Raw genomic sequence first — 25,383 nt, forward strand, 5'->3', positions numbered from 1 at the left:
ACATAATTTTTTTTAAAACTGTTATTGCGAGGATTTCAATTAGTAAATAACAAATGAAAAGCAATTTGTTTTACTAGACATCATAAAGAATTCTGTCATGAGAAAGATGCCAGTCACTTGCCTATTCTCCGTTTCGGATTATAATGTAATTTTGTGTAATGGTAGGCAGTTCCTTAATAAATCATTCAAGTACTCGAACTTAATTTGCATGTTGGCATGCAAAACAAGGCCTTTAACTACTTGCCAAACGAAAATCATAAAAACATACAATGCCCAAAATAAGCGAGAAGTGCAGGCAATGAAGCGGAGACATCGTCGTCGTCGGTCTTTTGACGGCTTCCGACTGCAGTTGGCCACTTTGCCATTTTGTCGGTCAGCAGTTTCGCGCGCAGGCCAACCGGTTTCATGGCTAAAACCGTCCAAAGCCCCCTCTCCGCATCAACTTCGCCAAAATTGCAATGGTTATGCAATGCGGCAGAGTTTAGTGCATTTTGGCAATTGATTTTGCCAGCCGGTTTTTGGTCGTGCCTTTATCTTTTGTTTTTATATTTTTTTATTTCTTCATGGCTTTGTACAAAATTGTTTTTTTTTTTATAGTTAAATGTTTAAAGTCTTATGACTAAGAACCATATATTTACATGACTCCTAACTTAGCTGAAAGGCTTAACAAATCTTCAGTTTCTTTTGTTTTTGCTCGAGAGCCTCGATTCTCAATCGCTTGAATAGTTGGTACCCCAAGTAGGAGCGAATAGGAAGGGGAGCTAGCTTCATGAAGGCATACTGAAAATTTAAAAAGATTTTTAAGTTTATTAATTGTTTAAAATTAATTTAAATTGATATATTGAACATACCTGAATTCCATGAGTCCAGAAACCATTCGTCTCGTTCGTTTTTCCCAGAGTAAAAACGGCGGAACGGGCAAAAGTATAAGCATTGGGGAAGAACAGACCACCCTCCATCACCCGATCGGAGTAGGCGTTCATTTTAGTTGTCACAAAACCGGGTAAAACTAGTTGCACATGGATATTATGCTCGGCCAGCTCCAATTCCAGGGCCTTGGAAAAGTAGGTTATGAACTTCTTGCTTGCTGCATAGACGGTCATATTGGGCAGGGGCTGGAGTTCCGAGGTGGATCCCAGGTTGACAATGGCTCCCTTCTTGCGGCCAATCATCTGGGGCACGATCTTGCGGGTTAGCATGGTAACCGATCCCATGTTGACGGTGAGAAGATCCCAAAGCAGGTCCTCCGAAACCAGGTCAAAGGTCTCCGGGTGCTCGTACATCATGCCCACATTGTTGACTGTTAAAAAGAAAGGTTTTTATAATTTGTAGAATTCGAAATTTAGAAAAACTTAAACTATTTGTTATATAAGTAATGCCTAGGTAAATGCTTAAATAATAATAAGCAAGCAAACAATGATCATTACTCATAACGATAAAATATTACTTATAAAAACTCATATCAACATTTCAGTGGCAAATTAATGCCGCTGGCCAAGATCAATGTCAACTCTTATCAGCCAAAATTTTATTAAAAACGCCTTGAGGCGTTCGCAAGGTTGCCGAAATGTAAATTGCTGAAGCGTTTATGAGTCTGGTCGGCCGAATAAAACCCCAACAACAGCGCATCGCCTATGTACTTGAACATCGCCTAAGCCACTCTTCGCCTCGCCAATAGACCAAAAAAAGAGTCATTATAATTGCACGCAATTATTATTGTTTGACATTGGCAGCCGCACAAGAAATAGTCAGAAAAATAAAGTAAAACGTAAATAAAAAGCTGCTACTGTTGATTGCTGTGTGTTGTTGACAATGATTTATGTATGAATTAGTACAGTAGATACCGGATAATAAATGCGTTTGAGAACTGGAGCTGTGTTTTGGCAATAATAGTCTCTTTCTTAAATTAAATCTAAATATAATAACATAATATTTAAAATACTATTATATTTTAAAAATGTATGATATCGACTTGATCATTACTCACCCAAAATGCCAACATCAATTCCGGCCAGTTCCTTTTCAATCTGATCATAGATCTCACGTCCCTTGGCAAAGTCCACAGCAATCCACTTGGTCTTTACTTTGTACTGGCTTTCTGTAAATTGATTCCAAAATTAAGGTAAAATTGTTTACATTTTAGTAAGTAAGCAGTACTTACCAATCTCATTGGTGACGGCAATCAACTTCTCCTTCGTCCGCGAGATGAGCACCAGATTGAGACCCTGTCGAGCCAGCTCCCTGGCATATTCCTTTCCAATGCCATCGGTGGCACCAGTCACCACTAAAGTGAAAGGAAACGAATGAAAACTTGATGAGTACAGGTGAAGGTTGCCAAAAAGAAGTGGATGCCACATTTTTGCTATTCTTTAAAAGGACTTAAATACATGAAAAAGTCTACTCGAAAATGTTTTTTATTTTAATTATTTTCAAATCTTATAGAAGGATGTAAAACTTAAGGATTCAAGGTTTTATAATGTATAAAAATATTTAAAATGTTCTAAAAAACAAAATAAATATTCGGAAATAAGATGGTAATTCAATGAGGTTTATGGTTTAAACAACTTTTAACTATACTTATTTTTTTTTCAAGACCAATTTCGTCACTTTCTTTCGTTTACCTAAACTTTTAGCAACTGAATGAAGCTAAAACCTCCTTGAAAGAGCTTTTCGAAAATAGCATTTGCCTGCTAATTAACCCGCTGCATTCGACTGGGTCTGTTTTAATCACATCGTCAGTTGTTAGTTTTTGTTGGTTGCCGAAACCTCGGCAAATATCATGAATGGATTTGGATTTGGCCGCAAAGAAGTACTCAGAAGCAAACCGGCTATCGTGGCAATTGCAGCAATGTTGCCACTGGCAGCTGGTTATTGGTTGCCAAATATTTGTGCAACGGAAACGCGAAAAACACGGCAGCAATATCAACACCGGCAATAGCAACAGTTAAGAGTACAACGGCAACACCAATCGATTGTTGCGCTTGCGTGCTGCCCGATAATTACGAATGACGTATATTTTTGCTTGGTTTTGGCACTTCAATTGGTGAATAATCAAAATCGTTTGATAGGGTTCATAATTCAATTTGGAAAACCATGCAGAAGTCGATCACTTGCTGAAGGTCATCCATTAATTAAGCAATAAACGGCAGAGGCGATAGTAAAATTCATAATCATTAGACCGCGAAGAGCAGCACGAGACTTGAGCCAATGAAAGCGAAATAACTAAATAATATAGTATAACAATAACAAAACGAATGCAAAATGCGAAAAAACGAGAAAATCGCAAGCCGGTTTACGAGTTGAATGACTTTGTGTGGTCCATAAACGAAAATATAAACAAATCAAGTTGTTTGAATAATTTAAATATTGTTTTGGTAAATCCTTATGAATAGCGGTTTATGTAAAAATCAAAAGATTGAATATATTTTTAAGGGCATTTTAAGTTACATCATTTTTAGAGAGTTTTTAAAGAAAACTTTTGAAATACTTTCTTATATCATACAAATTTCTAAATAATCATGATGATTGTGAGTTTTCATTGATAGTAAGAGACCCGTAAGTACCTAATGATAAGTTAATGCCAAGATAACTACTCATGGTGACAACTTAAATTAATATGAAAATCACAATGAGTAATTATAATTGTTAAATTTTATGAATTTACAGGACTATATTCCGGAAATTTTGAAAAATGTTAAATTGTCCTTAGAAAACATTAAACAATTGCACCTATTTAAACAAATTTTCTATAATTATTATTTTAAAATGCCACCGAATCATGCTGACCTAATTATTTATTAATAAAAATCATGATCGACGAATGTTTATTTTTAAATGGACTTTGTCTCAAAAATTTTAAAATAAACTGAACATTTTAATACGAAAAGCTGCGATATAATCGAACATTCTGATAAGAATTACTAGGCCATTTGGGCAGATAATATAAATCATTATGGAAACTCATAGTGTTTACTGATATTTGTAATCTAATCTTTTGGCTTTTGTAATCCTCTAGCTTGGACTAAGCAATAAGTGGTGTGGGAAATATTAATACATTGGTAAAGATTAATTTTACTACTGTCCCAGTCTGCATATTAAATTATCAGAAAAAATTAATTTTAATGTTGTAAATAACTGAACGAATCGATAAGGGTAATAATGTAAAGAAGCACACGATATTTTTATTAAAACTTAACGCTTTCTCTACTTACTACTATTTATGGAGTTAATAACTAATTTGATATAATATTTAGTAATATTAGGAAATGAAATATATTGTGAAATGAGCTAGTGACTGCCAATTCTAAAAGCTCCTAAGTGCTTCTCCGTTCAGCAAAACACAACCTGAAGAAAAAGGTAAACAATTTGCATTTGTGACAGTGAGGTAACCAAAAACGCAAACCTCAAATATTGACAGACCCCAAGGGTTAAAGTATGCAAATCACAGATTGAATAACATGGAAAACATATAGTTTACACTACTACAGTATGAAATTCAGGGGTATAAAGTGTTACTCGATCTAAAAACTCACCTGCCCATTGTCCAAACTTTTCCACCAAAGTCTTTGGTAACTGCGGCTGGAAGAAGGGTTCCAGGACAGCCTTGATGATACTGATCAAGGACTTTAAATTGTCGTAAAGGAACGCTAGGATACTAAGCGAACCCACTATATAGATTGCCGCGGAGATTAGCTGCCAAATGAACGCCATCCTTAGCAAAGTGTAAATGCTTAATTCCAGAACTGGCTGCATGGTTAAGAGAGTTCTCTTTATATAGTCGAAAAAGCCAACTTTCGGTTGGTGATAAGAGCAAATTCAAGGGATTGTGGAACGTATGCTTATCACTACACGCCCGTGCTGATTATTTATTGTTTCGTTGAGAATTACTACTATACCACTATAGCACTATATACCAATTTATAATCGCCCGACGTTTGCACTATCGGCCACTGTCTGTCTGCCTCTTTTACCGGAGGCACAAGTTGCAAGTTTGAGCACCGATCACGCACTGAATGCTTGGCCACTGCGGCTTCGTTTTTTTCGGGGCTTCGGTTTTCGGATTTTCAGTTTCGGATCTGGTCTTCAACAAGCAACAGTTGTAAATAAAAAACAGAGACTTAAAGCGGAAAGACTACTGCAGTTGGGGCTCTTTTCCGTGGTTTTACTCAGCATTTGTCGGTTTATTATTTCATAAAATTATAAATTTAATTTTTGTTGCCTTTTACAGCGGTCTAAAGATGTTGAAAGACTACGTGTCTGGACCGGGTGAATTATTTGACATTTAATTGTTGTGAAAGAAATGACCCTTTCTCCCAGTCTTGGCTTTTTCACCCGCGTTCATCAGTCGTAATGATGGTTTATTTACTAAATGCATAATAAGCTTGCTAGTAAGTTGGTTGGCGTAGAACTAATTGCAAACAATTAAGCGAAAGATGTGGCGAATTGTCTTTTGTCATGCAATGACCCTTGTCACCTGAGACAGTTTATTTGTACCGATTTTGCTTTACCCCTTTTTTTGCATGTCGCTAAATGCTTTGGAAGTGATATAGTTTTCAACAAATAATTACTATATTTAAGTCACATAGGGTACTTAGTTAAATTTAAGATATTATAATTATTTTTATTTTTAATATTCTACATAAAATTTTAATTAATATTCATGTGTGAATTTAAACCATTCTCAATAAATGTAATACAGAGTTACTGCTCAGTCAATGGTTGTATATTGTTTAAAGTTAAAATACTGATTTTGTAGTTGCCAGTATATATATTTATATATATATATATATATATATATGTGCTTTTTACTGACAGATTTGAAACAGTTTTAATACGGCTTCGCCTCATTATCTTTTGTAATTTCAATACCATAAGTTTTCCTTATCAGCCAGAAAAAATGCATTTCCGAACAAGCGGGCGAAACAAACGGATCAGTGCATTTCTGTGACACAACAAAAGATTTACTTAGTTTCAGAGTATTAAATACTTTTTCTCTTTTTAGTGAATGAGAGTCGAAAAAGTAATTTCGTTTGTACTTTGAGCAGTGGTAAAGCAAATGTATTGAGCCATTAGGTAAGTCGAAATGAATAAAAAAAGTCATCGAGACTAATGGATATCGGAAATGTCCCTCAAACTGTTGTGGTGTAAATATCTCTCACAATTTTTATAGAAGGTAATAAATGACATTTAAATCGTAAAGATTATATTTTTGACTTGATAAAATATAAAATTTATTATCGCACAATATAAATGGTCATTCTGGTCATTAGTTACAAAATATAATTTTCCACTTGTTGCTTTCTATGGTTTTCTCTATTTATGCCGAAACAGTTTTCCAATGGTGTATAAAAAGCTCGTTAATTTAAAAACACTCAACGTTCCACAATCCCAAATATTAAAACATATGTTACTTTATGTAAGTCTAAACTTACCTGCAGTCAACGAACCAAACTGTTTGAGTTTTTAAACGCTATAAATAAAATCAATACTTTATGAGGAAAGGGCTGCCGGCCGGCTGAGTTACCGCCTATCCAGCCGAATATTGATTCCAGACTGAGGAATATGGCGGTTGAAGCTCTTCGAGGAAGTCCCAGAGCTTTCCCCAAAAGTTCTAAATGTAAGTAGTACCGTCATTTCAGCATTTTTAAGGCTAAATGTGTTTATTGTTAAGAAAATAATCCTCAATATATACAAAATTACAAGTCTAATCACTTTATTTATATATTATTTAAAATATTATTGACATATATTACCAAACTATTTAAGCATTCAAAAATTATAAGAGCTCGAAAAATGCTCTAGTTCGAAATTTCGCATTATGTTTAGCAAAGTTACGAACCCAAGCTCTGAGTCTTGAACCCTCCAGGAAGTATGCTATGTTTTATTTACAAAGTCAAATTTGACAAAATTAATCAATTCAAAGTTCACTGTTAAAATAATGATTTTGTCTCAGCTATCTGTATTTTAATGTCTTTGAAAATTTTAATTTTTCTTTGGTTTATCTGATATTTTGCTGAAAATTTTATAGGCAGCAAGGGTTCGCACTCGCCACGTGAAAGCAGTTCCCACTGCATTTTGAATGTGGTGCCAAAAGTAGCCCGGAGTTTCATCCACTCCATCTCTCAGCTGATCAACCGCACTTTTGGCATATGTCGAGGCCGAAGGGATAAATAGACCGCCCTTCATGATCTGCCTTGAATACGAATTGATTTTAGTCACTACGAAATTCGGGGACAGTAGCTGGACATGGATGCCAAAAGGCTTGGCCTCGTGACACAAGGCCAAGGTAAGACTACGGGTGTATGCCTTCGAGGCGGCATAATAAGCCCCATATGGCAGAGGCTGCATTTCCGTTCCTGAACTAACGTTCACAATAGCTCCCTTGATCTTGGACGCCTTCATGCGCTGGAAAAACAAGCGTGAGAGTTGGGAAACGGCCACCACATTGGTGTCGATTATATTCTGGGTTGCTTCCTGGGTCCATTTCAGTATGGGAGAAGGTGTGCCGGATCCAACATTGTTAACTGTGTAGAATAGAGATTAAGTTATACAGAATGTGGAACAATTTTTTGACTTCACTTACCCAGTATAGATATGGGTATATCGGCAGTTTCCTTTTCTATATGCTCATACACCTGCGAGCCCTTTGTGAAATCAGCAATCACAATCTTTGTCTGTGTACCGGTTCCGATTTCAGCTGAAATAAAAATGTTTGATAATAAAAATCAATTGTTATATAACAATCTTTAAATAGAATAATAGATTTCACTGCACGAAGTGCTAGCCTTCCTACTAAAAATCCATTGCATGGCTTTAAATCATAACTGCCGATAACTGCTTTGCGTGTTCTTCAAAAGTGTCATGTTGTTTGGTCAAACATGTTATAATTATCGATATAACGGGAGCAGTAAGCCAAAATTCTAAGCCAAACATGAAGTCCAACAAATATTTGTATAACAACTTCATCGTACTTCTAATTTGACTTAAAATCTCTTGATTTTACTCTTGATTTGTATAGTGATAAGCTTGTAATATAAAGCGAAAATTTTGTTATAAAATGATTACGTAAATTTATTCTATTACCTTCACATTTTTACCTTTCTCACTATCATTTTTTGTTAAAAAAGACACAAATTTACTTGTCATTCAACACCGTTAACCGGACTCTAATCTATTCACCACTTGACTTACCAATTTCCTTGGCTACCGCTTGGAGTTTTTCCTCGCTTCTGGCAATCAGCACAACATTGATCTTCTGGCGGGCCAGCTCCTTGGCATACTCCTTACCAATGCCATCGCTGGCTCCTGTGACAGCAGCCCAATCTCCGTAACGTTCCTTGAGAGTGGGTCTATTATCACTAAAGTATCGAATTTTTATTAACTTGTACGGCGTTCTTAACTGTTCGTAAAGATAAGAGGCTAGGGCGTAGAATCCAATTGATACTAGGAAAGTTGATAAGGTACAAAACATTTTTACAATTTCTCTATTTTTAATCCGATTGCTAGAGCAGAGAATACGTGTGTTGCGATCCGGTCGACTCCCTCAAACGGACTGTGGTCACGGAGCAATTTGCACACTTTTCGCCGGACGGGGCGATGAATTTAAATGGCATGAATTAATAGAAGTCAGCGCTATCAAAAGGTGTTCGACTTGCTGTTAAAAATGCCGAAAGATTATATTTTAATCATAATCGCAAGTGTTTGGTTTGATCAATTATGGTTTGCCAAATGGTTTGACTGACTGTTTGCCTGGGAATGGCCAAATTAAAAAGGCCCAACCGCTTATATGGGAGCATTACACTGGAAAATTGAGTGCAGGGTCGTGCTTTTGGGCTCAAAGATCAGCTAGCCTAATAGAACAGGTGAAAGTCACTTATAAATTAGCAAATTTAATGTACTCAAAAAGATAAAATTAGACACGGCAATTTATATTTGTACTTAAATCATCTGTAAACATTGCGAACTTTTTAGTTAATACTAAACAATCTAATTTACTATATAACCAAAGTGTATTTTTTAGTGCCTAACGTATTGCTGTTATTATTGTTTGTTGAGTACTTTTATATTTTTCCATAATTCTTTCTCAGGAATGATTCTTCTCTTCAAAGCTAAAGATAATTTAAAAAAGATTTTAGATATTTATTTCACCATCAGGCATCTAAAGAGTCAGTCACCTTCTAATCCTCGACTCCATCCGCAGATGACATCATGGACTGTTGGTCCTTGTCCTTTGTTCACCAAAAATGCACTCTATACTCGACACCACACTCGCACATCACAATTACCGCCTTTAAGCAGCATTCATAAATTAGGGAGGGCACAGAAATGGCATTTTACAAAACGCTAAGTTCACTAACGCCCCCCGAACCAGCCGGGGAATCCCCTTGGTGTCCCATGATATTCACCGATCCAAGTGCTGACTTACGGTGAAGGATATCAGGAAACGCTGTGAATCGAACTGCGGAACAAGAGCACGACATGGGTTATATATCAACCATGTGTGTCGACACCCGGGAAAAGGGATGAGCTTTTTGGCTGCTAGCAAATCCATTTTGAAAAATATATATTTCCAACCATTTTTCCTCGTTTTTGGCTGCCGCAAAAACCGCATTTATTCAAGTGTCAAATAAATTCATAGTTTTTCGGTCCAAAAAAAGGAAAAAGTCAAGTTGGGGGCGTCGACTGTTGGCGTCGGCCAACTAATTAAGTCGAATGGTTTTAAGGCCAGGCCAGAAAACCGCCAGAACTCGTTCGAATCTAATGGCAGCCTGAAAGTATGCAGCGATTTTTGTGCCACCAATTTTCAGAATTTATATGGTATGTTGCTGCAGCGAGTGAGGGGCCAACTTATGCTAATCACATTTAATTGCTTTTTAAGCGCACTTTCTGGCAGTTAAGCTAATTAATGTGACTCATACGCATTGTTACTATTAAATTGGGAACCTTAAGTTTGCAGCGGAGGGCTTAAATATATGGCTTGGCATTACCAAAAATAATGCAAGCGAATGGCGCCAGTTTTCAGTTCATAGCACATATGCCAAGATAAGAGGCTATCCGAAGATTGGAGTGGGAGGCCAAACTGGCGCAGTCATTGTCAAAAAGTCAAACAATTTGAATTATGCCTTGCAATTTGTACATCCGTTTTGACTTGGCCCGAAACACTGCTGGTCCTTCGCCCACTCCTCGAGTCCTCGACTCCTTTTTATATATGAGGGAAATTATTGTTTGCTTTGTTTCGCGTTTGCCGCTGGCGGTTATTCTATTTTTATTCATATGACTATGAGACCAGCTCATGTAATGCTCATTTTTACAGATTTTTATTGTGGTTATTATTGCGTTTATTTTGGCCAAGAGTGTGGGAAGCAAAAGTTTTGTTGCTTAAAGAACTCTCTCTCTGAATGCTAAGACCAACAGAAGTAATGGTAATGTCTATGCACTAGAATTTATTACAATACAATATAATAAACTCGTAAGTAAGTTTATTATTAAAAACTCCAACAAAACCAAAAATCATTTATATATTTTCACCGTACGATGAGCAGGTATAAAATTTGCCGAAAACAGACCTTATCTATACAAAAAGATCATCATCATTCTGGACTACAATTTTGTCTTTATTTCCCGCAATTAATTGCCCCGGCAATCATTTGCAACGCTCTCTAATCTCTGACATACCGTTAAAGCGCATTGCTGGCACTGTTGACTAGCAGGATGCTTAAGGATGTTTATGTCAGGCACTGAATTTTAAGTAGCTCCAAAGGAGGTTTGGCTTGTCGCATCGTTGAAAAAAACAAGAACGGCTGCACAAAAAAAGAGTTGTCAAGTGAATTCGTGACAGGCTAAATGGAGGAGAGATTTCCCTTTTATCTCAACGAAAAAATTCGCCCCTTAAATGGCGCATGAAAATTAGCAAGCTGTCTGTCGCCTGCCATTATGCGGCACACTTTGAATGGTTCTTCGACAAATTTCCCCTGTTGTTTTTTTTTTTTGTATTTTTGATGGTTAGCCATTTAAGGCTAAAGGATTAAACGGTTTTATATAGTCAACAGTTAATTAGCAGTTGGTGGTTATCGCAAAAAATGTTGCTTTGTTTTTCGGAAGGAGCAACTTTTGGCCATAAAAGTGCAATCAGTGGTTAAGTTATGTCCAGGATGTGGGAAGTTCATATGTCCGGGTCGGCACCTGCAGGCGAAATACTGGCCATAAAAAATGACTAACGATTAAGCCAAAAAGGAAAACACGGATCCGTTAGGGCAAGGCAGCAAGTGTCGTTTTGAAAAATTCAAATCTCGTTGCCAATAAAAGCCAATAAAACTCGTAAAATAACTCAAACAAAAAAGTGGGTGGAAAAATCTGTGCGGATGTTGCTCGTTCAAGTGTTTTGTGTCGCAATGTTGCGGGTGGCCATAACCATTGAGTTCTGATTCTTGCGGGTTAAAGTTGATCTCCGGAGTTCTGCAGATGCATTTAGTTGCTTTTTCAGCTGCACATTGCTACAAATGTGAGCATATACATATATATATTTATAGCCAGGACTGAAAACGAAGAGGAATACAAGTGGTGTCATCGTTCCCATGACCGAAAATAGCTTTGCAATTGGATGTGGCGTCTACACCTGTTGGGAATATGTCGGCGCAGTCAGTCATTATTAAGTTGTACGAAAAAGTGCGGTTCTATTGCAAGTACTTTAAATTCTTTTTGGCTTAATATGATAATAATTAAATGCTAGCATATGGTGGCCCAGGTGTAGGCCTGAAGTTTAAATAATTGTTAACACGAATACTTCATGTAATTGTTACGTTAACCTCCTCCATGCGAACAGGATTTGCATCAATCAAGTTCTTTTTTAATGCTGTTTGCCAGGTGGGGCACAAATCACAGCATTGACAACGGTGAAACTTTCACAGTGACAAGACAGCATTTTTGCCCTGGTTTTACAGAACCAGAAGTAGTCAACTTTGATCAGGCCACGATGAAAATCAAAGAAAAGCCCATGAAGGCCCAGCTGAATGCAAATGACAAATGTTTTCGCGTATTTCAGTGATTTTCCACTGCCTTTCTGCACTGCATAAGAACGTATTTTGAATGCAGACGAGACGGCTGACCGACAGAGTCAACAAGGCGAATTAAATTAAAATGCGGATGGTGTTCGTCTAAGCTGAGGTTCTCCAATCTTCGGGAAGGGGATACTTCACTATGGCCCCCCTGCCGACTCGATGGCCGATATTTGAACTGCATTTTCTGGTGCTGGGCAGACAATTCCTGGCGCTATCGCGATGCCAAATACGCGGCCAAGAAAAAAAATCGCCGACAGCGACAAAACAAAATAAATATATGTGTATATATATATGTGGACTGAGAAAGGATACAATGTTCTAAGCTGGAAGGATGGAATATTCAAACGTTTTCGCATCCTGTCAGAGGATGCCAGCGAGCGGCAAAAACAATTTCGTACATTTAAATGCCAGCACATGAAACGGAACGGGATGATTCCTTCTTTATGGCGTCCTCATACTCGTAGTGCTTTTTCCCCAAAAGAAAAATATTGTCTAAAGCGAAATGTCGCTTTTGTCTTGCCCTTCGTACAAAACACATAAATCTCGGCATATGTGCATTAAATTGCCATCCCAGATCGGCTAAAGTCTTCCCCCTTAAAAACAAAAGCATACTTTAATTGCCACTTCAATTTTCAATTGTTTTTCTATTCGCTTAACTTGCACCTTCCATGGCCGTTCTGTTCGGGATGTTCCTCCTCTGCTCATCTGTGGACAAACTTAATGACCTGAAAACATTTCGATAATGTGGGTGACTCTTCATTGTCTCCGCTCGGCAGTTTGTGCGGGCTTAGGAAATTATCAACTCAACGCCTTTAGCAAAAACCGAAAAACGGATGGAAGGTAATTTCCAGGAAAACGATTAGAAATTCCTGTCGGTAAAAGGAAACAAAAAAAGGGAAAATCCCATTGGTTTTCGGGTTTAAAAGCCTTACAAAAAGGAGTTAAAGATAAGGCTAACAGACTAACATATTAGGCTAAGTCTGAAAATGTTTGAAATGCCTGGGTGAAGGATTAAGGTCCTAAAGCCTTAACTCTGGTCAGTTGTTCATGGGTACTTTGTAATATAAATTATATTATTTAAAATAAAAAATATTTAAAAATGTTTATACTGAATCGATTACTATACCCAAACATCCGTAACTTTCCCTTTGTCCATTCACTTACAAAGTCCTTCGGCTACCACTAAAAAAATGCTGCGGTTTTTCAAGTCAAGGCGAGTCAACCCTTTCCATTTTTCTCCTCCTCCGATGTCCAGCAATTTGGCAAAAACCAAGGGGAGGCCACGTGACTAACATAACCAAATACAGTTATAGCCATCGCCGACTCGGTGAGCAAGTGCTCGAAAAATGTTTTGTTTGGCAAAAATCAAGATGTGTGGCGTCCTCTCGCTTTTTCCTCTCAGCCAGATTCCCCAGCCCAGTTTTTCATGGGCTTTTACTGCCCAGTTAGAAGAACTGTTGGCAACAGTAAAGAGATGCTTATGAAAGGGGAATATGTGAACGCTAGGGTAGACTTGAATTTTAAAATAAGATTTGATAATAATCATTTTAAACGAAATTAATAAGATAATTTTTAAAATAAACAAAAAGTATTACATAAATGTAAAAAATACTTGAAAACTTTAAGAGGGTAAAAAAATATGTAAGAGCTACACCCTACCTTGAACTCGTATGTTTATCTTTGGGCTGGCTTTTGTCTCGCTGAAGTGGTGCTGGAATTTGAAGGAAAAATGGTTTGAGGATCGAAGCTGGCGCTGTTGTCCTTTGGCGCTGTTTGGGCAATAAATAAACGTTTAGTTGGTAGCGGAAACAGGGCGACAGCAACAGCAGTTCCAACGATTCGAATGGGGATGGCATTAGATGGAAGGTAGGTGGGGCTCCGGCATGAGGAGTCCGAGAGGAGCGAACTTGTTTTGGCCTCTGGCAGCACGTGCTGCTGCGGTCAACGTGTGGCTCGCATTGTTGTCACACTTTTTGCTGCCGGTGGTTAACTGACTCCCATCCATTGTCCTTCGACTTTCGTCCTTTGCCGGGTGGTGCCCATTAATGGCCGCGTAATCGGTGCTCAATTAACACATACGAGTGTCGGCCCCCTAGAAATGCACTACGATAAAAAAGCGAATGAAAATTATTTCCAAATTTCCAAATAAAATATTATCCTTCTTAACAACAAATAAGTTGGGAGTAAAACGTAGTAAACTTTTCTTTCACTTAATCCTGCTTATTTAATGTTAATGACTTCTTCCAGTCTGAATTTAATTTCTTTCAGTGTCGTTACAACATTGTGGCCTTTATTTAACATGCATTTATTAGAAATTTATTAGCACTGGTTAAAATTTTACATCGAGATTTTTGCTTTCCGCTTGCATAAAATTTTTACACTGGCGCCACTCGTTTCATAACTCAGACAAAGTATCCACTCAGAATGAGAGCGTATGGCTGAGGGCAGGAGATATCCCTAAGTCCACTTATTCTGATTGGCATCGATGCCCTATGACGCTGTGTCCTTGCATGTGCTAAAACCTGTTGACCATTTGCATTCATTTAGCTCAAGGAGTTCTCGTAGGGCCTTTCCTTGTGGCCCTTCAGTCTTCGACTTGGTTTCTTTCTTCCTTTGTAGTTTTTGCACTTTTTAGTGCCTCGTTTAAATTCTGATTTTATGGCAGCGTTTATGCTTTTGTCGAAAAGCAGATATATATTTACATATATATCTTTGGTAGATCTGCTTGCTCGGCAAACGAATCTCAACTGCATTCATAATTGGGGTGAGCAAATTGATTGTTGTCTTGAAGTTTACCTTTCTCAATTTGGTTTTCATTCAATAAGACAGTTTGCCAAAATAACCACTTGATTAGTCATGTTAAGCAATTGATTCAAGATTACATATTCCTGACATTCAATTTTGAATTTGCTTTTTAATAGAAGGAAATCGTGATAAATTAAAGAAGATAAGAGGATCATAAAATTAAAATAAAATCTAGACAATTTTGTATTATTTCCTACACTATAATATAGTATATTATTATTTTATGATTTAACAGATTTAAAATATTTACAATTCTTAATTTTCAAATATCTTTCTTTATTAAATAAAGTGATCTTAAAGAAAGATCTTGTATTCCCCTTTCCATGTTTTATGCCCCGCCAAAAACCACGTGCTAGTCATAAATTATCTAATTGTGTTGTTTTTCGTGCTCAATACCGGAACACTGGAATATTCAAATATTTACTATATATCTCAAAAATATTCAAAACTACTCAAAATCTATGAATAAGAGCAGAGAGCCCGCAGCAGCAGAGGCAAACGAGCTCTGTCGCAGAGACGAAGATTTTCCGAGGAGCACACGAAGTGTCACGATTTGAAAGAACGGGGAATGGGGGATCGTTCGCTTGGAGCAGCGCCAGTAGGGCGGAGGTCAGGGGGCGGGAGAGCAGTGGCTGTGGTAGCCTCTGCCAATGTAAGGGAGGCGTAGCCCTTTCACACTTGAAAAAATAATTTCGTTTATTCTTTTTCAGGGATTTGTTTTGTTATGTTGTTAAATAAATAGTATTTAAAAAACAAATTGTTTTTTTTTCGTTTTTTATTACAAAAATTTTTGTGGAAATTAAAATTTTTATAAATTTTCTTAAATTAAGGTAAAGCTCAAGCTCTCTTTAAAATAAATAAATAAATGAATTTCAAATTTTTGGAGATATTTTTTATTTAAAAAGAAAACTTCGAAATTTTCTCTGAGTGCATAAGGGGGACGAGAGAGACTGCAAGGAGAAGCCCCCGACGACGATGACGACACAAAAAGCAGAGACGATTGCGACAAAGAGAACGCCGGAACGGAACGTGAACGTTGCAATCGTTCGAGGGCCTCTGGCTCGCTTTTTGGCAGGCAGCGCGGCCAGTCGTCAGTCAGTTGGCCAACAAACTGGTAGCGTCTGGTGTGGCGAGCCAACAAAGGCTGGCAGGGCGGCCAACACCGGACCCGGCCCGAATCTAAAACCCGGGTCCGGGTTGGATCCGCAACATCTACGGCTGCACGGCTGCCAATTGAGCGGAGTTTGGGTCTCAATTTGACGCGTAGCCAGCCAAGAAGAGTGGCCGGCCAACAACAAAAACAGGTGACGCAGGATGTGGCCAACAGAAAAGTAAGAAGGAGGACCAGGCAAGAGAAGGAGGAGGAAACGCAGCGCACTTTTTTTTTGGCCACGGTCCGCGTTTGATTAGCCAACTCAAACATCAGGGCCAAGATCAGGGCAATTGACAGCTTTGCTCTGCATCTCTTTCTCTTTCTGTTTGGCAATGTCACAATGGCATACAGTGGTCTATGGTCACTATGGATGGACCACAGTGGACTCTGGGCAGTATTAAACATCTGACGCTGCCCGCCATGATACTCGCGTCCGTCTCAATTATACAGCAAATAAGAAACAATAAATAAACAATTAAAAAGAAGGAGTATTGCTCCGCAACTGCCAACAACAACCGTCAACAACCAGTTGCTCTGTGGTGCTAAAAAGTGAGTGTGTAACAGTGTGTGCCTTGTGAACTGAACTGACCAACGTGCCAAAAATGAAGGGAGGAGGTGGGCCATCTGGCTCGGACCCAAGCAACAAGAACAACTGCGATTTGGCAGGAGCTGATTGTTTCATCTGGCCAGGCTTAATGAAAGGACTCGTCCAAGACCTGGCCACAGCCGCATGTCAAACGCAGCCGGGCAAATGCCATCAGAGCCCCAACGGATAAGCATCGCCAGAACATCGGATGATGCTCCTCTCAATAAAGTTTATAACAATATTCAACCATGAAAAATAAACTAAATATTGCTCAAAGGACTATGATCCGTTACGGGGGCCCTAACAACAGCTCCCGAAAAATATAATAATATGTTCAATAAATAATAATACAACTTCAATTCTGAATGACACGAAAACATAACAATAAACAATTGTAATAATAATTACAAAATAGTAGACAACGAAAAACATAAAACCACAAAAAAAAAGATACTTAACCTATAACTATTATAAAAATAGTTCAAATAGTGCTTAACCCAAATATGAACAATAATCGCATATAAAATAACCAAGAATTACTCAAGAAGCAATAAATTGAGCAATTATTATATAACCTCCAGCAAATATGAAGTTATTAATAAATAAAACCAAGCAAAACAAAAAACATAATATTGCAGTCCAATACGTCTATAATCCAACGTCAAAAGTTTTATAACGCAATGAAAATTGTTTTATAATAAGCACTTTCAAACATTTATAATATAATTAAATCAGCGCAGGATGTCTTCGGCGTGGTGAAAGCATAAGATGTAAAACACAGCTAAAATGGAAGGAAAGTAGTTATTTGAAGGATGAGAAAGGAGTGGAAAACATCTGAGCGCGGAAAAGTGCTGGAAAATGGTAAGTTAAAATTATCAATTTTGTTTTAATTTTTTGTTCAAACAAGTACAAGACATGAGATAGAACAATATTTCACTAATTACGAAGAACTTAAGCATATTTATCTTAAAACGGGTAAACTAAATAACGGTTATATTATAGACAAAACACTCTCTTATAACATAAAGAATAAAGACAATAAAAAAATTTGATTTGTTTAGATAGCGGTTATGATTAAACTCAATAACTTACTAAGAGTCAAATAACCCCTTAAATCGTAATACAGAGGATGAACGCACAGCCTGGGAACAGCCTGGCGCCACATAAATAAACCCAAATGCAACACAGAAATGACAACGGGAATGCTAAATGCGCCGCAGGAGGGCGTGCCCGGTGAAAGGACCATCCAACATTTAGTCAGGGTTCCACAACGAATTTATAGGCCTGGCCAAAAATGTTAAAGAGCTCTCCCACAAGTAGAAATCCCTAAACCTCCTCCTTAGATTCCTGTCACTGACTGCTTATGGTTCAATGAACAGCCATCAAGGATGAGTTGTCTGGGTTAGACGAAGATTCCCAACCAGACCTTTAGCCAGACCAAAATCCCACCCATTCTCATTCCACAATCAAGGAAGATGAAACGAAATTCATATATCAGAAATTAATCTCATAGACAGATTTATTCTTTTATGACTGAACTCAAACAAACACGCGTTCTTACAAAAAAAAAACACCAGAGTACATTGTACTCTATACAATTAAGTTTTAAGTAAATAAGTAGTATTATGCCTTCGACTTTTGTAGTTCTCGATTGGAACCATAAAATTGCCTAGTTTTATGTTGGATTTTCGAAATTTTAAATGCCCAAAATTTATGAGCGTCTGCACTGGAGAAGAACAACAACAGGCAGCAGCAATCAAAAAGTTGTACAAAGAGATTTACGATCCATTAAAACAATTAAAAATCTACCCATTGCTCTCTAAGTAGTTAATTGGCCAGAAAGTGGAAAGCAAGCAGGGGAGCCAAAAAATTAACACGACATTTAATTGCCAAGGACTTAGAGCAGGACATTCAGGCAGAGCATTCCCTAATGTCTTCACATTAATTTTGTCTTCGCTTCAGTTTATTTTTTCTTTTGCATTTTTTGCTGGCAATGGTCGAACATTTTTTTGCATCTGTTGAAAAGGAATTTGTTGACACCAACAATGTTTCGGACATCCTGGCAAATAATTCTCTTCTATTTTTTTTTCGCCAGGAAATTGGCAACTAAGCCAAGCCAAGTCCAAGGCATTGTGTCCTTTCCCCTTGACTGGGTGCATATGTCCAACAAAAGGTCCTCCCATTCCGCCGCTGGTCACTTCGCTTTATCTTTGTTTCCGCCAGATATTCGATTCCGGTATTCAAATTCCGATTCTGTGCAGCGAAAGGCTTGAAGATTTATGGCCTGCATTGATTTTATTGATGACGGTTCGAATTTTTAAACGTCCGCCAAGTCGAGCAATTAAAACTAATTGAATTGCCAGTGAGAAATTGTCAAAGGAACTTTAAATGCATATCGACGGCGATATTTAAGTTGAACATTAATTCCTACCCCCGGCTGCTTTGTGTGTCGGAATCAGACAAACCATAATTCTCAATGGCCTAGACGGGGGCAAATAAAACAAACAAACAAATAAATCGCCAAATTATGATTTTGGCCAACGTTTCCCTTTGCTCCTTCTGCAGTCATCAGCAGCGAAATAAAAAATAAAAAAAATGCAGAAGAAGAACTTTGTCTGCCTTTGGTCCAGTCCAGTAATGATTTACTTTATTTGCATATTTTTGCACTTGTAAAAATGCACAAACGATTTTTCATTTTCATTTTTCTTAAAACTTATTAGTGCGGCCCGCCATCCTTTGAACTGTCCGCTTCTATTTTTTCTGAAAACTTTGGCTTTCCTTTGCCTCTTTTTTTATAATGATGGTCAGGATGGTCAGGCCTTGGTTATTTATTTGTTATGCATTTGGCCCGCAACTTTGTCCTGCACTGTGTATACGTTATGTGTGCTGGTTGGGGTGGCGACTCCTTCTGCATTACGTATACGCCACATTGTCGCAGTCTGCAATTGGCAGCGCCTACAAGTCGTTAGTAATTTTTCTGCGCTACTGCAGTGGCTAACACTCAACAAATTTTCCATCTTACAAGGCGTTTTTTATGATTTTCTTTCCCTATCTGAAAAATTGTATGGTTTTCTCGGAGAGTTCGTTCAACATACGTTTCTTTAATATTTTCTTTTCATTTTAAATCCAAAGAAACAAAAAAGCTACTCTTAATATAATAAGAAATGAATTTATATTTGCCATCCATGTTTCCCATCAGTGTTAGAGTGTTCAATCTTCTTTACCACAGGCTTTCCAACACTTTTCCCTCTTTTTCACCCCTTTTTTCCTTTCACTTCCGACTTTTCCTGCGGACCTTTTCAACGTTCCCTGGAAGCCAAGCGCCACGAGCATAAACATAAACAAACACAGCCAGCAGTCGACGTCTTCTGCCAAGATTTTTGGCATCATCGTTGGCAACGCATCCTGTGGAATGCGAATCGCGTGTCTGGCGCGTGTATTGGGATTGGGATTGAGGCGTTGGCAGCTCTTTTCCTTTGGCGGGGTGGCGCCTCTAACTTGGCACTCTCATTATGATTTTAATTGCTGACGCACATTTTTGACGAGTTGCCCAGTTCGTCGCTACGTCACCGATTGTTGTTGAATTGGCCAAAGAATTCTTGGCCAGACACCAGCCAACAGTTGCCAACAGGTGTCCAATTATCATTATGATTGTGTTTATCACCCACCAACACACGAATGAAACAAAATAATGACGTTTGATTGGCCTTCGGCAAGGCCGTTTGTCGTTGGCCAAATGTCAACGTCTTGTAAAATTTATTGGCCAATATTCAAGCAATTTTTTTTTGTATTTTGAGTTCTTCAATTTTTTTTTGGTTTTTGGCAGCAGTTAATATTTGCAGCCTGCCAATTTCCCGATTACCATTTTCTATTTATTTTTTCGAATTCTCGGGTGTTTGCATTTTATTTTTGCTGCTGTTTTGATTGACTTTCAGTTTTCATCAGATTTCAGAGCGATGACAACGCTTCTTTAAAAGTATATGCAGTTTTTCACTGCATTTTTAACAGAGATAAACAAAATATATACACAAAACGAAACTTTGTTCCCGATTTTTCGATTTATCAAACCTAAATAAATAAAATATTGCTCGAATTTGACGGTCTTGGATAATGTTCCTCTTAGAAGTGGGAAAAATATAATACGTTGATATATACAGATGATGAACTAAAATGTAATTATTAGCACAACTTTACCTCAAAATCTTCGAACATGTAAATCAGAAATAGTTATGCAAGAGAAATCCATTTTAAAAGCCTTCATTTGTTAAGAAAAAGAATATTCAAGTAGCTTTGAAAATAATATCAAGTGATGTAACAGATAAAGGGTTCTACTTTGAACAATAATGATGATTGCACAACAACATTCCTTCCTTCCTTACCCCCAGTTTAACCCAATTAAAAGCTTGCACATACGATAAATAAACTGCAGGCTAACTGCATCTCAAGGTTCATTTGTTTACCATAAAACACACACGCCGACGTGCAAATTACGAGAAATTCTAATTAAAGCTAAGAAAAACTAACACTAATTACAATTTGTGCCGTCGCCCTATAGACAGAGGCAGAAACACAGACAGATGGAACCAAAAAAAAAAACAAAAAAAAAATCAGAAAAAGAAAAATAAAAAGAAAACGTACCACACATTAAATACATTTTCGATGAAGCAACTGAAATAGATTAAAACGAAATATACAACCAGATGCATCTGTATCCGTGGCCGAATCTGAATCTGTATCTCAGCCAGTGCGAAAGTATTAGTTGTGTCCACGAAAATAGAAACAGCGGCGACGCTTTCAACGCGTCTTTGCCCGCGTCAATTGCGCGTCATCGCAACTCAAAGATCCAAGAACACATAGAGAGCCAGAGTCTGAATACTATTTATATGTTGTATATAATGCAAGTGATGGACCCCCCATCCGTCCCATATATATATCTTTATATATATATATTCCTTTTTGAGGTACATAAGGGCAGGCGACAGTTCTGCGCAGTTTTCTTGGGCTTTTCGCTTTTTCGGTCTTGACGTTTTTATCGCTTTTCTGCGACTTTCGCCTTCGGCTTCGATCTTCGGCGGGCCGCCCGTCAAGTGTGTCCGAAAATAGCAAGGTAAATGAAAAATTCAACACGTCAAAGCGAAGAAAATTCAGCCACCAGCCACCATCAGAGAAAATTTAAACAACAAAAAAGAAATAGCATCAACTTTTAGGCAAGGAAAATGCCGAATTTCGAATTTCGGCTTCTAGAAAAAATAAATAAATGCGATTTCTCCCTCTGAAAACCATTGAAAACGGCAAGAACGTATATAGATGAAAATCAACAACAGCACACAGAAATAAGAAAAATAAAAGCAGGGAGATTTGCTTAAAACGTCAAAGACTTCTGTACATCTATAGGGTATATGATCCTATAATCTACATAGATTTTTTTCTTTATAAATTCGTTCCGCCTGTTTTCTATAATAAAGATTTCCTCAAGGGGCATTAAAAAATATATTGTTTTTGTAGGCATCATTTTATCATCATTCTTTCGGTCAGACTTGTAAGCGTTTGAATAAAAAATATTAACTAAAGTACAATATATACGAAATATAATATAAAAGAGATGAGCAGACTAAGGAAGATCATGAGTTATAAGATCATTAAAACAAATTATTTCTGCATTTAGAGCTAAAGTTGATAATTATACTTAAATAATTTTATTTAAATTTCTTAGAAATTTAAAGAAAAACTATTTTATAAGTTTTTATTAACGGATTTAAAACGGGAAATGATCAGGACTAGATTTCCTGATTTTCTGAACTTACATAAGACCACTTCAAAGCCATCACTCATTTGACACTTTCAGACTTTTCGACCATGTCCAAGAGTGAAAGAATAATTGATGGGGAAGAAAGATGGGGACATTGGCGAAAATAGCCTAAAAGGTTATTTATCATAATTTGCCAATGATTGTCGGACTTAGCTCATAAATTTATTAGGCAGCTGTGTCGCAGGCAATTAAAAGCAAGTGTTGTCCCTTAACATCGATAGGAATCTCTCTGGGATATATTTTTGGACCACTTCCCTTGGCCATAATTTACGTAAATTTAACACGTGCGTGTGAAATTAGAGGCAAAAAAAGGGGTGTGCAAGATGGTAAATTGTCTGGAATGAATAATTTTTGGTGCTGGCCGCAATTGGCAGCTGTTCAATAACACAGTTCCTGACCTAACTCAATGGGAAAAACTCTTTCGAAGTCATTCAGCCGGAGAAAAATGAAGAGGGGGTGCCGAGGATAGAGGCTCATTCCACCAAACGATCAGAGCAGACGGCATGTCTGCCGCGCGTCTTGGGAAACTTATTGGCAAAACTCCATGATCATAAATTATGTCGGCTTCATTTGTTTACGCATCGGCCGGCAGGTGGCGCTTTAATTACATGACAGCATCGGCATGGTGGATTCCCGGCAGAATCTCATCGAGCCGCTTGCCAAGATTCATTGCCATACCGCCCGTCTTTCAGATGCTTTCTTTCTTTCCCATCATTTTTCCTACAATTTTCTTTTTTTTTTTTTGGAAGCGAGCGTGAGAAAAATTCTAGGCAAGATTTTGGCAAGCTACCATCTTGGCAGAGGCCCATTACCCATTCCTCCGCTGAACATCACCACCGTGGCACAGTGGCCCAGGTCTATAAAAATTCAAGATAAGAATAGATAGGCGGTATGAATCAAGTTTGAGGAAGCCGACTCCTAATGAGTTTTGCCAAAATATCTCTTTGTTAATGAATGGTCAATGATTAATAAAATGAGTTAAAATTATTATTTTAAGCCTTAATTATATATAATTAAAAATTATGCTTAAAAAAGCCCATTGCCCATCTAGCTGAATATTAAATTCACAAAAATGTATCCTGATTATATCTAAATCTCTTTCTACACAAAACTTTTATTATATATCTTTCTTTTGGCAGCACCAACTAATGCGATATCTTTTTGTATCCCTTATTGCAGCAGTTAACGGCCCAAAGGAAGCCTCGTTAGCCAATTGAGGAGGAGACCCAGAAAGTCGAGCCGATTTTCCGCTGCAACCGCCGAAGGCCTGACCAACCAATGGCAACGCTCAGCGGCAACGAAGCCCGGCCAATGGGGCGAAATCCAAGGGAAACGGGGGGAAAGCCAACAGCCCTGCAATGCATTTCTTTTGGCAACGTGTCAAGCGGCCCCTCACACACACTCACAACAAAGATACTCTGCCCCGCTCACATGCGCATCGAGTGGTATACGTAATATATCAAGTATACGCCTGTTAGCCGGGCAGTCGGCTTGTGAGTGTGTGCGAATGGGCAAAAGCAGTGTTGCCAACTGCATTGTCGGGCTGCCAGGATACAACTACAACCCCCGACCCGAGGACACCACCGCACTCCTCCCAGCCAGGAGGCCAACGACGAGTCCTTTGCAAGCAGCGTATTGGCTGCAGAACGACCGGCGACAGGACGACCAAACACCAATCAAATCGGGGCTTGTGCGCACTATCCCGGCCGTACGAAAAACAAGAAGCACGGCATCCAGGACCTCGGCCGGAGACCTTAGGCCGATTGCCAAATTCTTAGATTATATGCCAACAGTCTCCTATATTTTAGTTCTATAGATTTAAGCACATGCCCAAGCCAACGCCCCAGAACATCGGGGGGCGTGAAACATTAGTTTATCGATAGAGTTATTAGTTTCAAGCAGAAGCTAAACGAGGAAGATTCAAGAATGCATAAGAGAAAAAGAATAAAAACTGTAAAGCTTCAGAGCGGCACAACAAATCTGATGGTTGTTTTAATTCGTCTTGTCTTACTTGTCTTATTTTAGTACCGAATTAATTTTTCATATACAGATTACCAAGGAAACTATAGACTTAATTGCAAAGCAAACCTAATAACGACATAAAATCTTGAAAAAATGTAATTTTTATTTATTTATTTATTTTTTATTTATGATACTATTGAGAAACGACCGGTAATCTATTATTTTATATCTTTGAAAGAAATGCTTCTTTATTACAAGACTTCGGAATTCATCAAATGCCTTGACTTTTTACCAATCATCCTCCGAGGTGAACGGAAAGTTAGAATGTTTATAAACCGTATTACGGGTATTCTGATCGCTGCGCCATTTCAAATGCTTGACCACCAGAAAAGCTTGAATGAAAAAGACGGCTATATTAACGGCCAAAAGACTGTAGTTTTTGGGCTTTATAACCACTGAGTAACGCGACCATATTAAACCCGTGACCGCCAGGGTGGCGCTCTGGTTCAGCGAAATGTTTGAAGCAGGACGATTCAAGGTATCACTCAGTCCAGCCAGCACCAAGGTCTACATAGAATATAAATAAAATTACATTTGATTAAAGCCTAGGAATCTACAGTCAGTTAAACAGCATTTTACCCATTTAAACGCCGGCGCCCAAAAGAACACAGTACGGGGACCTAATTAAAAAGGAGAGGATCGTTCATAAACATTTTTTGTGGAATAACTTACCAGCTGGGGAATTCCAAAGTGGCTGAGCCGCGACGGGAACAACCTTATCTACAGCACTTATGGTTGCATTGTATAATTTCGACAAAGGTCCTGTACCTTTAGACATTCTCGAAAAATAAAAAAAAATTCTAAACCATAAGAAAAATTTGGAAATTTAATAAACCTAAGTGTGAGTTGCAAGGCTGAGGGAACTAAGATTAATGTTTTCAAAGACTTTTCTACGGTATTAATTAATATTTTAATATGGTTAGCTTTAAAATTAAAAATAATTTTAAAATGC

General features: G+C 37.9%; 3 protein-coding genes and 1 long non-coding RNA gene across 5 annotated transcripts; 1 reads left to right on the forward strand and 3 right to left on the reverse strand.

Moving 5' to 3' along the window:
- Window positions 1-521: 521 nt before the first annotated feature.
- LOC108118496 (hydroxysteroid dehydrogenase-like protein 1) lies at window positions 522-6,541 on the reverse strand. 2 transcript variants are annotated; one of them, XM_017231232.2, is made up of 6 exons: window positions 6,432-6,541; window positions 4,533-4,746; window positions 2,162-2,284; window positions 1,988-2,098; window positions 852-1,300; window positions 522-780 (listed from the first exon to the last, which is right to left on the reverse strand). In XM_017231232.2, the coding sequence occupies exons 2-6, from the start codon at window positions 4,708-4,710 to the stop codon at window positions 664-666; spliced, it is 978 nt and encodes a 325-aa protein (XP_017086721.1). In that variant the 5' UTR covers window positions 4,711-4,746; window positions 6,432-6,541; the 3' UTR covers window positions 522-663. The 2 variants fall into 2 exon arrangements, with proteins under 2 accessions (XP_017086721.1, XP_017086720.1); XM_017231231.2 differs by lacking the exon at window positions 6,432-6,541 and having other exon boundaries at window positions 4,533-5,011.
- A 319-nt stretch (window positions 6,542-6,860) lies between these two features.
- Window positions 6,861-8,573, reverse strand: LOC108118405 (hydroxysteroid dehydrogenase-like protein 1). The gene is made up of 3 exons (XM_017231081.2): window positions 8,191-8,573; window positions 7,583-7,696; window positions 6,861-7,523 (listed from the first exon to the last, which is right to left on the reverse strand). The coding sequence occupies exons 1-3, from the start codon at window positions 8,468-8,470 to the stop codon at window positions 6,982-6,984; spliced, it is 936 nt and encodes a 311-aa protein (XP_017086570.1). The 5' UTR covers window positions 8,471-8,573; the 3' UTR covers window positions 6,861-6,981.
- Window positions 8,574-15,876: 7,303 nt separating this feature from the next.
- Window positions 15,877-24,388, forward strand: LOC108118478. The gene is made up of 2 exons (XR_001772938.2): window positions 15,877-17,461; window positions 23,589-24,388. It is a non-coding gene; the product is annotated as an uncharacterized LOC108118478 (long non-coding RNA).
- A 129-nt stretch (window positions 24,389-24,517) lies between these two features.
- LOC108118476 (mitochondrial pyruvate carrier 2) lies at window positions 24,518-25,306 on the reverse strand. Its single transcript, XM_017231203.2, has 3 exons — window positions 25,104-25,306; window positions 25,011-25,051; window positions 24,518-24,938 (listed from the first exon to the last, which is right to left on the reverse strand). The coding sequence occupies exons 1-3, from the start codon at window positions 25,207-25,209 to the stop codon at window positions 24,660-24,662; spliced, it is 426 nt and encodes a 141-aa protein (XP_017086692.1). The 5' UTR covers window positions 25,210-25,306; the 3' UTR covers window positions 24,518-24,659.
- Between the last annotated feature and the right edge of the window lie 77 nt (window positions 25,307-25,383).

Source organism: Drosophila eugracilis, unplaced genomic scaffold (assembly GCF_018153835.1).
Source record: "Drosophila eugracilis isolate 14026-0451.02 unplaced genomic scaffold, ASM1815383v1 contig_1197, whole genome shotgun sequence".
Taxonomy (NCBI): Eukaryota; Metazoa; Arthropoda; class Insecta; order Diptera; family Drosophilidae; genus Drosophila; species Drosophila eugracilis.

Coding starts and splice junctions, on each gene's coding strand:
- LOC108118405 (XM_017231081.2), bottom strand. CDS start 8,470: ATGTTTTGTACCTTATCAACTTTCCTAGTATCAATTGGATTCTACGCC. Junction 7,697..8,190: donor AGCGGTAGCCAAGGAAATTG/GTAAGTCAAGTG, acceptor TTTTTATTTCAG/CTGAAATCGGAACCGGTACA. Junction 7,524..7,582: donor TATACCCATATCTATACTGG/GTAAGTGAAGTC, acceptor TATTCTACACAG/TTAACAATGTTGGATCCGGC.
- LOC108118496 (XM_017231231.2), bottom strand. CDS start 4,752: ATGCAGCCAGTTCTGGAATTAAGCATTTACACTTTGCTAAGGATGGCG. Junction 2,285..4,532: donor AAAGTTTGGACAATGGGCAG/GTGAGTTTTTAG, acceptor CTTTCACTTTAG/TGGTGACTGGTGCCACCGAT. Junction 1,301..1,987: donor AATTGATGTTGGCATTTTGG/GTGAGTAATGAT, acceptor TCTTTTTAACAG/TCAACAATGTGGGCATGATG.
- LOC108118476 (XM_017231203.2), bottom strand. CDS start 25,209: ATGTCTAAAGGTACAGGACCTTTGTCGAAATTATACAATGCAACCATA. Junction 25,052..25,103: donor ACTTTGGAATTCCCCAGCTG/GTAAGTTATTCC, acceptor CTTTTTAATTAG/GTCCCCGTACTGTGTTCTTT. Junction 24,939..25,010: donor GGGCGCCGGCGTTTAAATGG/GTAAAATGCTGT, acceptor TATTCTATGTAG/ACCTTGGTGCTGGCTGGACT.